The sequence below is a fragment of the Peromyscus eremicus genome, chromosome 4 (assembly GCF_949786415.1).
Source record: "Peromyscus eremicus chromosome 4, PerEre_H2_v1, whole genome shotgun sequence".
NCBI lineage: Eukaryota > Metazoa > Chordata > Mammalia > Rodentia > Cricetidae > Peromyscus > Peromyscus eremicus.
The window spans coordinates 62,216,591-62,229,983 of record NC_081419.1 but is presented as its reverse complement, the minus strand read 5'-3'; the positions used below and the strand labels follow the sequence as shown (position 1 = coordinate 62,229,983).

General features: G+C 44.9%; 1 protein-coding gene across 1 annotated transcript; it reads left to right on the top strand.

The window, feature by feature from the left end:
- The first annotated feature begins 700 nt into the window (after positions 1 to 700).
- Lrrc55 (leucine rich repeat containing 55) lies at positions 701 to 5,768 on the top strand. Its single transcript, XM_059259231.1, has 2 exons — positions 701 to 1,759; positions 5,533 to 5,768. The coding sequence occupies exons 1-2, from the start codon at positions 1,060 to 1,062 to the stop codon at positions 5,766 to 5,768; spliced, it is 936 nt and encodes a 311-aa protein (XP_059115214.1). The 5' UTR covers positions 701 to 1,059.
- Positions 5,769 to 13,393: the final 7,625 nt, after the last annotated feature.

The window sequence follows — 13,393 nt, the reverse complement described above, 5'->3', positions numbered from 1 at the left end:
AGGATTTTAGGTCAGGTGGATATAGTGAGTAGGTGACTGGAGGCTGAGCTCTGCACTCACCGTGGTCCTCATCTGAAAGATAGTAAGCAAAGAACTTTGTGGTTGGGGACGAAGATTCAAAGAAGATAGAAATGGGAAATAAAAGAAGGGAGGGATAAGACAAAGGACCTAGGTAAGGGGAATGAGATATAGGGGACTCTGGATGCCTCTGCCTGAATGCTTTTCTTGTTGACAGAGTGAATTCTGCCTCTGCCTGCTGAGTGCACAGCTATGGTGACAGCGTGAAGACATAGATAATGCTTTCCTAACTGACCCCTACCTGTGCCTCCACAACTCATGGCTTCTTCCAGATTCAGTGGCCCAGACAGTGGGTATCACTCAGGACTCACCCCTCTCTGGGCAGCAAAGAGCATCCCTTGAGATTCCAGAGGCCAATGAGACTAAACAGTCAGGCTTTCAGGAGGCCATGGGAACAGTCTTCTCCAAGGCCCCTTCCTAAATCTATGGCCCCAGGTCTTTTGTGAACTCATGCCCACTGGACCACCAGGGGAAAAGGCCTCTGAGACCGTGAAAGCTGGAGATCCAGGTGCAATTCTGACTTCTTAATCAGTCCCAGCCCTAGGACAGAGCTTAAGTTTTCTTAGAAGAAGTGCCAGGACCTTTAAAGGCCACCTTTCATCTCTCTCACATCGTCCCTCCCACCACTCAGACACAGCACCCAGAGGAAGCACCCAGCAGGTATGGGTGACTGGGGCACAAAAGATCTGCAGGGACCCTTGCAAGACCTGCTGATGGCTGCCCCAGCTTTGTCCTTGTTCTCCTCATTTCTCAAGCTTTGATCACCCTTTCAGACCCTAGGGTATCGCAACTGGGTCCTTGCTCCCCAGGCTCCACAAAAGGGACATCCTGTGGCTCTTAGGAAGCCTTGGGTGCTTAGAGGCTCCCAAGGAAGTCTTAAACCATGATAGCACACTCTCAGAAGCCCCACCTCCCAGACTCAGGCCTCTAATGTAGCAGCCTCCCTGTACCTTGACTGTTGAACCTAGGGACACAGCTCTCATGGGCTCCCTACAGTATTGCTGCTGCCAGCTGCCAAAGATGGGTGACACCTGGGCCCAGCTTCCCTGGCCTGGGCCTCCCCACCCAGCCTTGTTGCTGGTCTTCTTCCTCTTGGCAGCTGGAGTGATGCACTCTAATGCCGGTACCAGTTGCCCAGTCCTTTGTACATGTCGTAACCAAGTAGTGGACTGCAGCAGCCAGCGGTTGTTCTCCGTACCCCCGGACCTGCCAATGGACACCCGCAACCTCAGCCTGGCCCACAACCGCATTGCAGCCGTGCCGCCGGGCTATCTCACATGCTACATGGAACTCCGCGTGCTGGATTTGCGCAACAACTCCTTGATGGAGCTGCCACAGGGCCTCTTTCTCCATGCCAAGCGCTTAGCACACCTGGATCTGAGCTACAACAACCTCAGCCATGTGCCAGCTGACATGTTCCGGGAGGCTCATGGACTGGTGCATATCGACCTGAGCCACAACCCCTGGCTACGGAGGGTGCACCCTCAGGCCTTCCAGGGCCTCGTGCATCTCAGAGACCTGGACCTCAGCTATGGTGGCCTGGCTTTCCTAAGTCTTGAAGCCCTTGAGGGCCTCCCGGGGCTGGTGACCCTGCAGATCGGAGGTAACCCATGGGTATGCGGCTGCACCATGGAGCCCTTGCTGAAGTGGCTGCGGAATCGGATACAACGCTGTACAGCGGGTAAGGGAGGTGTCTGGGCTGGTCATCAGGGGGAGGGTTTCTAGAAGTAATGTCTCCCCCCCCCAAAAAAAAATGGTGGTGGTACTGTGTGCCCTCGTCTTTGTACACCTCTCTTTTGTTCAAAAAGTATTTGCTGAATATATAGAATGCATGCTGAGTACCAGAGAAATTCAATTGCGAAAGAACCAGACGTCCCTTGCTTCTACGGTGCCTAGGATCACAGAGAGGAAGAAGACACACAGCAAGCAGAGTAGGAGAAGCTGGTCATTGCTGGTATTTGTTGAACTTTTGCTGTGAGCAGAGACCTTGGCGTACATTACCTCAGTGAATCCCCCATTTTTATTATCCCCATTCTACAGGTGAAGGAGCTGAGATGTAGAACCGTAAAAAGGCTTTCCCAGAGCCACTTCCTTGGAAATTGGCAGAGCCATAGATAAAAACACATTCATTTGACTTCTACTCTACTCTAACTCTTGTCAGTGACGAGAAAACCCTGAAAGAAACAATCATGACTAATCCTATTTATTTTAGTACTTACTATGTGCCAGGCCTTATTCTAAGCGTATTTCATGTGTTGGCTCCTCTTATCCTCATAAGAACCCTAATGAGGAGGGAACAGAAGCACAGAAAAATTTAGTAGCTTGGTCAAAATCACACAACTACCACATGTTGGAGCGAGGATTCAAACCCTGGCAGTGTGGCTATTCTCCGGCCGTAATGTCAAGAATCAGGTCCTGAACTAAATAACCAAGCTCTGGGCTGGTCAAGCAGCCTTAGCAGACTCTTCAAGGTTTATGCATGGGGTGGGCATCTGGGGAGAAGGGCTGAAACGAGGCAGTTTAACTGGAGAGTCCCAACCAGAGAGTGGACTAAGACCTGAAAGAGCCAGTGTCACAGAAGTTTGGTGGGTCCTAGTCTCATCCAGTGGTGTTGAGACTTGGCCCAGAGGCAGTAAAGTTTAGCCATAGTCCCAGCCACCAATGCACTTATGGTGTAGCACCCAGCCTTGGCATCAGAACAATAGGAGTTGCTGGATTCCCATCCCAGGAATTCCCTAGAGCCTAAGTTCAGCTTACTCAGGGGAAAAAAAATAAAACAATGCTGAATGAGGCAAGGGGGAGAGGACTGAGTGGGGAGTCCAAGACTAAAATAACTTAGGGGGGCTGTGGGTCACGATTCCAGCGTTTCCACAAGGCTGTGGGAGGAAGTTCTCCAGTACCAAAATAGCAGGAGACTGAGATGGGGTGATGGTGGGGACTAGGATGGGGAGGCTGCCTACAGCCATCTCCCTACCAACCCAATCTTTCTGCAAGCTGTGTCTCCCTCTCTCTTGTCACTATTGACAGAAAGAGCCTTCAGAGGCACTCAGCTCTCCTCACAGTAGGGATTCCTCTTCTGCTGGGATCTCCAGGGGGTCCTGCTGCCCTGCAGAAGACCTGGCTGCCTCAGAGAGATGAGACCAGCTACCGTCATTGTAGACTTATACATCAACTCAGGCAAGGGACCTGAGCTCTCCACAGGAGTGAGAAGCCCAGTTCCCATATGTGAAGGCTTACACAGAAATGCAGGCAAGGGACTCAAGCCTCAGGCAACAGGAGAACCTCAGGTCCCAGTAGTGCAGCCTCAGACATCACTGTGGGTGAGGCCCTTGAGCTCCAGAGAGCAGCGGTGGTCCTCAGGCCCTCATCCTTCTCCACAGAGGACAGGTTACGTTTCCTCTAAGAGGCCAAATCTTGCTAGAGTGTGTAGACCTGGATGATGTCATTCCCTTAGACATTTTTTTTTAATCACTTCCTCTCTTTTCTCCTAGTGAAATTCCCCTATTATCCATGCTGGGAGACAGAATTCAAACATAGACTTGAGAGAGCTACTGAGATATAATCTGATTTCAAGATTGATCTCTTGATTTCCAGAGAACTTTCTCAGCCCATCATCTCCCATCTTGTGTGGCTACTGTGTGCCCTCAGCCTTCTCTAGCTGGTCTGCATTGTCTCACTGCAGCTTTACATATATACACAATCAACTGTGGAAGCTGATACCTTCTAGATTCCCCAGAGAGCTTCTTGTGAGTCAACTCCAGATATGACCGGGATCTAATCAGAGTCTACAGTCCTGTGCAAACAGTATACTGGGATTGACTCAACCCATGATTTGAGGGAAATTGCATCCTTATCCCAAACATGAACACACACACACACACACACACACACACACACACACACACACACACACACTTTTAAGGCTAATAGCATGTATGCATATCCATCTGTCAAAAGGATCCAGGACCATCACTTTGTTCTTTGCCCTCAAAACCTGTGTAATCAATAGCTAGCATTGACACAGCCTGTATTTTTATACACTAATTTTTAAAGATTCATATTGACTCACTTGGAAAATTTAGATTGGATTATTCCCTTCTTATAAAGACAACACAGGAGAGACCGAAAAAAATAAACAAGATTTGCCCAAGATTAGAGCCTCAATTAGTATTTTCACCCTGACCCAAGACATAGATGTTACTCTGAAGCTATTGCCCAGATCTGTAGGTGGAACTGCCTCTGAGGGCCAGTCTTACTCCCCAAACAGACAAGGTTAGACCACTGACAGCCATCATGCACTTGTTGAAGTGACCCTAAAGGATTGTTCCACAAGGCTTGGGAGAAAAGCCATCCCACCAAAGGAGCAGCTTCTTCCCTCCAATGTCTGTATAGAATATGACCCCAAGTTGACACCTGAGAGGCCCAACTATGATCATTATAAAAGGAATGCACTCTACTTAATGCTTAGTGTGCACTAGAAGCATTTGTGTGTTTTAGTTCTCTAAATCCTGCTTACAATTACAGAAGACAGATATTGTTGTCACTTGACAGATACAGAGGGACTAAATATTCACAGTCACACAACTGATGTGTGGTAAGGAGATTCACAGTCAGGTGTTATCTCCAGAGGCTATGCTCTTGACTGTATTCTCCAGGAAAAAAATGTGAGCTAGTAACAAGACACAAGGCTTTGAAATTAAAGTCCCACAACCATTTAAGAAAGACCCATTGAGAGCTTACAACAAAGAGATGCTGTTCTGGTGCTGAGGCTGCTGTGGGAGAAGCATATCTTCAAGGGAGGAGAGACAGTGACAAAATTGTCAGACAAGGACACCATAGGGAAAAGTAAAGCAGAATGGGTATGACCGTGAGTGTGGGGGAAACAGGTGTGGTGTGCTCCCAAGGGAAGGCATCACTAAGCAGGTTGTGTTGGACAAAGTCACAAAAGAAGTGAGAGAGTGGGCTATATAGAGACCTAGAGCAGAATCTTCATCACAAGGTCCCCCCTTCCTATCTAAGAGGAGACATGCTTGGGGCCATGGAGGAATGATAGAGACATGTGTCTCTGGAGCAGAAAAGCTAAGAAAATAAAGGGCTGGGAAAGTGTCCTTGGCACCCGAGGGGGGCTGTTGGCTTCCTCTCTGTGTGTAAATGAGAAGCCAAAAGAATGTACGGAGCAGAGAGTGACGTGTCCAGACTTCAGGCTTTATGTCTCACAAAAGTCCCAGATCCACCATTGGAAGTAACCATAAGATTTTCCACAGACACTCAACCATATGACAGGTAATTTTTCACATTTATAAAAATAGGTAAAAAGTGCTTTGCTGGTTGCTGAGATGATAAGTATATTTGAGGCATATTGGTGAAATCTAGTGACTCTCTGGAAGGGGTGGGAGACTCTCCCATCCCTTCTCTCCCAAAGGAGCCTCACCCTGCTTGGGTTCTGTGTTGCAGATTCTCAGCTGGCAGAGTGTCGGGGACCCCCTGAAGTTGAGGGTGCCCCCCTCTTTTCACTCACTGAAGAGAGCTTCAAGGCCTGCCACCTGACTCTGACCCTGGATGATTACCTTTTTATCGCGTTTGTGGGCTTTGTGGTCTCCATCGCTTCTGTGGCCACCAACTTCCTCCTGGGCATCACAGCCAACTGCTGTCACCGCTGGAGCAAGGCCAGTGAAGAAGAAGAGATTTGACACAGGTGCCTCTCATCCCTCCATGCTGCTGCCACTGCTGTTGACCACTGGACACCTGGGATCATGGTGCCCTGGCCACCTCCATCATAGCTCAAACAAGGTTGGGAAACTAACTTTGTATGAGCATCCATCCACTTTGGGCCAGGCACTGTGCTAGCAACTGGGAATGAAAGATAAATCTAACCCAGTCCCTGCCCTTGAGGTACTTACTTTTAATAAAGAAAGCAATTCCAAAACATCCTTTTATGACAAAATGCCAGTGCTCTGAGCACGGTGTTAGGGAAGCCCAGAGGAGGGTCCATCATCTGTGCCTCAAAAGTCCAAGAAGAATTGCAAGAATGATCTGCTAAGTAGATAGAGAAAGGATGACCAGGGCAAATAATAGGGCATACTGTGCAGGGTATGTCGAGAGCAGCACACTGTTCCTTGTGGCTTAAGTGTGTAGAGGAGGTGCATGCAAAAGCAAAACTTCCCTCTGACACTCGATTTTCCAGTCCCCACTGCAGCCTACCACTGCCCTCCAGGAGTGAGATGGCCCCCAGCTCCTTGACCCCCTTCCACTAGCAGCTTTGGGGTAAAATGACCTCCCAATGACTTCCCTATGCTGCCTCAATTGCAGCCTCATGGTGAGGTCCCAGACAACAGGGTAATCACCCTCAGTACCCTTCCTTCTATCCCTGTCTCTGCCTCTGACTCTAGACTTGTCTTCAAGGAGAAGGCAGAAGGCCCCACAATGGTGGCAGCAGCAGTCTTGGCATCCTGGGACCCCAATTGTGTGATCACTCTGTCCATGGTGCTTACACCAAAGGAACTCACCAGGGAAGTGCACTGTAGGGCTCGGATCCTAGCATGTCAGTACCCAGGGCAGGAGGACAAAGCCACCACGTTCACAACCATGGGATTATATGTCTTTTCTTCTAAGTAACTCACTCATTTGAGCATAAAGGAAGGAGAGCTATGAATTCCTGATTCTTGCTAGTGTTGGGCAGCGTGAGAAGCTCCCTCCTCAACGGTTTCCTTTCACACATACAACAGCCCTCTCAGGGGGGTTTATTGTTCCCATTTTGCAGATGAGATCATCAGGCTCAGAAAGGATAAGGTAGCATGCTATGTCATGATCAAAATACAATCAGTATCCTTCATCACAATTCTTTCTAAAGCTATGTAAATTCAAATTCAAGCCATGCTAATGAAGTTGCTGATAAGGACCAGGCACTGCTCTGGGCATGGTTATATTTTCTAATTCATCTCTTTCCATTCTCACTGCCAGATAGTTTTTACTGTTCCCACTTTGCAGTTGAATTCATTGCAGAGAGCTGGGTGACTTAGCCAAGTTATCTGTGTAAACAAAGAATATGACTGTTGACTCCATTGAGGAAATCTGTATCTAATCAGTCAGGCACCAAGGACTGTGTGGAAACATGATTATCACCATCTTTGTCATCTCCATACTCCTCATCTATGTCATCAGCTTCATTGAGATCTTCCCTGTCTTCTTGGGCACTGGAAAGTCCAGGAAGCTTCTTTTGCATTTCTCTCCTTGGCTTCTCACAACTCTGTGTGGGAAACAAATCAAAATGCTGTTTTACATATAGGGAAGTGGAGGCTCAAGATGAGTATGACTTCATCCTAACGCTGGACTCAGTTCTGCCGTGGTTCTCTTTCCAGTGTTCCCTTGGGCATTTGGGGGAAGAGAATGTCCTGGAAGCCTGCGTAGCAGAACCCTAGAATTCAACAGTCATTGACACAATAGTAATCACAAAAATGAATAGAAGGCAGTAAAGCCCAGCTGTGCCCAGATTGTGCTCACAGAGGGGCAATGCCAGCCTCTAAACCACAGAGGCAGCACAAGTAACATCTGAACAGAAGACGCCTTCTTAACAATGCATGAGTCTGTTACTAGAACTGGCGGCTGTGTTGACGTCATTCTTCAGATTTTTGGAAAGGAAGCGATGTAGTTCCTACTGTGTGTTGTGTTACAAGAGAAACTGAGGAATCTGAGAAAATGGTAGGTGAGATCTTGGCTCTAACCCCAGCAAGCATCCATCATCACCCCCAGGTAGCCCTAAAATGCATGGAGGAGGAGATATGTCATCTTCCAACTCATCTATATTGATCTAATCAACCAAAGCAGTCCCTGGAAGCTTTTCCCCTCACTCTTGCTTATACTGTCTAGGCCAGAGCTCTGCTCCTACAAAATATGACACAGAACCTAGCCCTGCTCTCCCCGACCACCCAACTGCAGCCAACAATGGTGGACTCCAGCTATCATCCACCAGTTAAGCTTATCATCTATGGTGTTTTGGAAAGGAACTTTTAGAAATAGTATTCCTGATTTTTAAAAAAAATCATTTAACTTTCCATAGAGGAACACCATGCTCACTTACAGTAATCTCCTGGGCACTACTGTTTGCTGAATTATAGTTAACATATTTTAAGATATACTACTCTATTTCACATAGAATTAGAACAAGACAAGACACCAAATGCCTCTTGAGATCAAGTGTCCTTCTGAGTGGCACAATTTGATCTCAATTAATGGCAAAGACTTCTAAGCAAGATACATCAAGAAAATGTTTCTCTAGCTTCTAGAAGGTCCCCAGTTAACTAAGGCACAAGAAGTGAGACATCCAGCCTCCGTACTAACATGGAATTCCACTACCACCACCATCCTGTTCAGGCTTTCAGAACTAAGTGTCTAGAAATAATATAATAATCCTTATTGCAAGTGTTTGCATATCCTGGTAACCACAAACCTGTGATGTCCCATGAAGTTTCATTTAGTTTTTTCCACACTGGCTAACATGTATGATGGGGCATTTGTTTGTCCATATGTGTATCTGTGGTCCACTTATGTTGATTATCTGCTGACTTGGAGAATATTCCTTTGGAACATGAGTTCAATTTTCTGACACAATCCACTCAGCTATCAGGCTGATACACAAATAAGGACCCTACACAATTGTCTGGCTGCACAGGAAATATGAAAAGATCCAATGCTATAATTGAAACAATCTAATGAAAACCTGGTTTCTCCCAACTTCCCTCTGTCCTCCTCTATCCCCTAGAGACTTGTCCCCTTCACAGAAGTTTCCTTTATGCTGGGTCTGAAAACGTCAGGTCATAACTAACCAACAAGATTATGGTGGTCAAGGTCTGGACAAGAAATTTTTTCTTTAGAAAAGATCCTCTGCCCTCATCACACCATTCTGGATCATGTACCTCTGATTATCCTCAAGATACCAATTCCTTTTCCATTCTCACCAGGATTCCCGTGGAAACTTGAAGAAATAGGTTGCCCAGAGATGCTATAGAGTTTCATGGTCTCAGTTAAGGGCTTGGTGTAATGGATTTAAAGAGATTTAAATGGATTTAAAGAGTACATGTATTTCATTCCAACCCTTGTGAAAAGCCAACAGCTCCATTTTCTCCATAGATGTATTTGCTGCCATTCTCTTCAGTTGTAGAAAAGCACAAGGAGACACCTTTGTTCATTCCTCAAAGGGACAGCGTCCTCACAGCTAGGGAACCTTGTCTGCTTTTGTGTACCCAGAAGGAGGCAAAAGGAAGTAAGAGAGGTACGACCCAAGGGCCTTTTGTACATCACAGCGCTGACCAGGAGCTGGGTCCACAAAGCTCTCAGTTCTCCTAAGCCCTGATGTCTGGTGGTGGGAGGGTTAGGGAGGAGTAGGGAAGATGCCAACCTTTGTATGGAAATTATTTTATAACCATGCACTTTTGTAACTGTAACGAATTTTTCATAAATGTACATTAATAATAAAAAATGTATAGTTTAACTAATTTTTCTAAAGAGTTGTGAAGAGGAGGGAGGGTGGAGGCAGAAAAAGAGATAGAAAGGAACTAGGCAGAACCAAAAGAATGTGTGCCAAAATATACACACAAAAGGTCTATGGGGAGGGAGTAGATGGGAATAATTAGGAGATGTGCCAGCCATGGAGGGGCATGTGTGGGAGGAAAAGACACATTGCAGAAGCCTATTTCTACCAGGCAAAGTAAAAAAAAAAAAAAAAAAAAAGAGTACATGTGTTTCTTTATGCACATACCCCTATGTGTAGGCATATTTTGGTATCTGAAATTAAACAAAGCAGAGAGCATATGTTTTAGACATGTTGGTGTTTGCAGTTTGGGTCATCCATAAAACATGCCAAGGCAAGTGGGAGTACTTACCTCATTAGCATTACTGAAGAGCATGTGCTAGGGAGATGGCCCATGCCAACAACATGGATAAAAAGATAGTAACTGGTATACAGGTAAATTTACTATGTGACTGCTGCTGTGCTAAGCACTCTATGTAGATTCATTCACTGAATTCTCAAAAACCCTAGATAAAAGCTAAGCACAGCTGTCCACATCTGTAATCCCTGCACTCAAGATCTTGAGTTCAAGGACAGCCTAAGCTATGTAACAAGACCTGGTCTCAAAACAACATAAAGACAAAAGCTAAATTCTATATCATAGCCACAACACATATGGAGAAACTGAGATGTAGCAGATTAATATGCACATAGCTTATGTAACTAGCAAGACTAGCTTTGGGTTTAGACAGTGACATATTGCACAAGACCACTGGCTTCCTAGGATAAGAAAAGCAAAAAAAATTTAGGGAGTTGCAGTCTTAATCGGAAGTAAGCTTTCGCCAGGCGGTGGTGGCACTCGCCTTTAATCCCTGCACTCCAGACACAGAGCCAGGTGGATCTCGGTGAGTTTGAAGCCAACCTGGTCTGCAGAGTGAGATCCAGGACAGCACCAAAACTACACACACAAACCCTGTCTTAAAAAAAAAAAAAAAGAAAAAGAAAAAAAAGAAGTAAGTTTTTGATCACAAAAGTCTTCTGTTGTAACTGTCCCCTTGGTATGCATGGAGGATTGATTTCAAGATGCCCTCTCTTGCACACCAATTCCCACAGTTGCTGAATCCCTTATGTATGTGCTTCCTTTATACCTTGAGTCATCTCTGGCTTGGCTTATCTATAATACCTAATACAGAATAAATGTTACATAGTTACTGTAATGTGTTTCTCATAGAATGACAGGTGGCCATCTCTACAGCATTCAGTACAGAAGCAATTGACTTTTTAATGTTTTTGATTCTTAGTTGGTAAATCTGTAGATGGGGAACATGCGGCTGGAGAACACCAATTCTACCGGGTGAACGAAAATTAAAGAACATGGACGGGCACGATGGCTCAGCAGGTAAAAATGCTGGCCATCCAGCCTGAGGACCAGAGTTTGACCCCCAGGACCCACATGATGGTGGAAGAAAAGAACCAAGTTCCACAAATTGTCCTTTGACCTCCACATGCACTTGTTGCACACACACACACACATACACACACACACAAATAAATAAATAAATAATAAATAAATAAATAAATAAATAAATAAATAAATAAATAAATGTAATATAAAAAAGAACATTGAAGTGTGATGAGTAAAACAACTAAGACGTTCTTTGCTTTAATAACTGCATTTCTCCAGGCAGGCTAAAGTATAACAGGTATCTATAAGGTATGTAACAGGTAATCCCAAAATTTCTACAGAATAAACAATTGTTTACTACAGCATTTAACACACATGTTCCCCATCTGTAGACTCAACCAATAAGGATTAAAAACATTAAAAAGTCAATTGCTTCTGTACTGAATACTGACTTCCTATCATTCTATGAGAAATACATTACAGTGACTATGCAGCATTTATTCTGTATTAGGCATTATAGATAACCCAGAGATGACCTATTTCTTACTCATGTCATTTCAATGCGTGTCAAAGACTCTGTTCCACATAGTCACTCAGAGACCCAGGATCCTTCTCTCTTGTGGATCTCCCATTTTTGATGCCTCTTCTGGATCATCTGCATTGTGGAAGATCTCCAGCAAGATTTGGAAAGTCAGAGCCGAAAGTATTACACAACATTTAGTCACCCAAACTCAGTTCACTGGCTCCTTACTTCAAAGATATGAACTTTCTATGCATCTAGAAAGGCAAAGAAAAGACTTTGGTCACCATCGCCAGTTCCTAACACGGCCTGCAGTCACCAAATAATTGTTTCAGTTTCCTCTATACAACACACCCAGCTCAAAGCAGATCACCAATGATCCTGTTCTCTCCATCAGGTCTCCTGGTGATCCAGGGACCTGTGAACAGCAAAGGAAGGTTATTTGACCACCAAGCCCTCTCACTCTGCTTATACCCAACACACACTGGCAGCATAGGTACAGAATAACTGCCAATTAAAACCATAGTTTGGAACATAGGAGCCATACAGCATCTTTAGGTCTGTTACAATTGTGGAATCCTACTGGGAGAGCATCTTAAAAGCCTGAGGTTACTCAGCTTTTACAGCCAGCCTCCTGCTGGTGCAAACAGTCCAGCCAGAGATCTGTTTTAGGTCTCCACAGTTAAAATATTTTTGAAACCAGGTTTATGCTTCCTTAGCAGTTTACTTCTTTTAAAATGTTAGTAAATTTTTTTGTGCTTATTTTCTCCAAGTTTTACATTTTAACACATGTATAAAGGTCTTTCCAAAAGGTGTTTTCAAGCCCACCTTGGTGCTCTGTTTTCCTCCTCCACCCATCTCTCTCCTCTGACTCCCAACACCGTAATCATCTGAAGCAATAGTTGAGAAGGGAGCATCCCTGTTCCTAGTCCTTTCCTACTGGCTGACTTACTTTAATTGAATATCTTTTAGTTTCATCTCCTTCAGTTCTAGAAACAGACAGCTTTTCAGCATGTTCAATGCCTTGCTTTGCTTTGTTTTTTGCTTTCTCACACTTTCCATCTCTTCTTTTTTTTTGTTCAGTACATTTTATTTGTGTATTTTAAGCTGCTTGAAAACTAGCTAAACCATTTTAGAGACCCAATTTGGATCCATTTGATCTGAATCCACATCAAGATATTCAACATGGAAAGCCATGACTTTTTGAATACAGTCATGACAAGAAGTAAGGAAAGTGAAGAGGGAGACACTACCACGCTGAAGAGTGAACCTGAGGCATTGAGATTGTGGAAAGTCTAGCAGAGGGCTGAGGAGATGGCTCAGAGGGTAAGGATGCTTGTCACCAAATCTGACAACCTGATAACCCATGTGGTGGAAGGAGGAAACTCACACACACACAGACACAGACACACACACACACACACACACACACACACACACACACACACACAGTAAATTAATGTGAAAGAGAGGGAGAGAAGAAGGGAGAAAGAGAAAAATGTAATGAGAGAAAGAGAAAGTCTACCACAGGGATGGGTCTGCACTGGAGTAACTAACAACTGGGTGGCGATCAGGAGGTGGCCTGAAGGGAAAAGTATTGCTGACCCTCATTTCCAATTAACTGGATTTGGACAGCAAAAATCAAAGAGATGTTTTGCTTTTGTTTTGTTTGAGGCAGCATCTTGCTATATAGTCCTAGCTAGCCTAGAATTTGCTATGTAGACCAATCTGGCATGAAACTTTCAATGATCCTCCTGCCTCTGCCTCCCAAATGCTAGAATTACAGGTGTGTATCACTATGTCAGGAAGTAAGCCAATTTTTTTATAGATGTCAGTGTGACAGGATTGCAAGAAAAAGAATATCAGCAGATGTCTCTCCCACTTT

Excerpts from the sequence above, each read along its gene's own strand:
- Lrrc55 (XM_059259231.1), top strand. The coding sequence starts at position 1,060 with ATGGGCTCCCTACAGTATTGCTGCTGCCAGCTGCCAAAGATGGGTGAC. Across the intron at positions 1,760-5,532 it reads GATACAACGCTGTACAGCGG|ATTCTCAGCTGGCAGAGTGT; the intron begins GTAAGGGAGGTG and ends TCTGTGTTGCAG.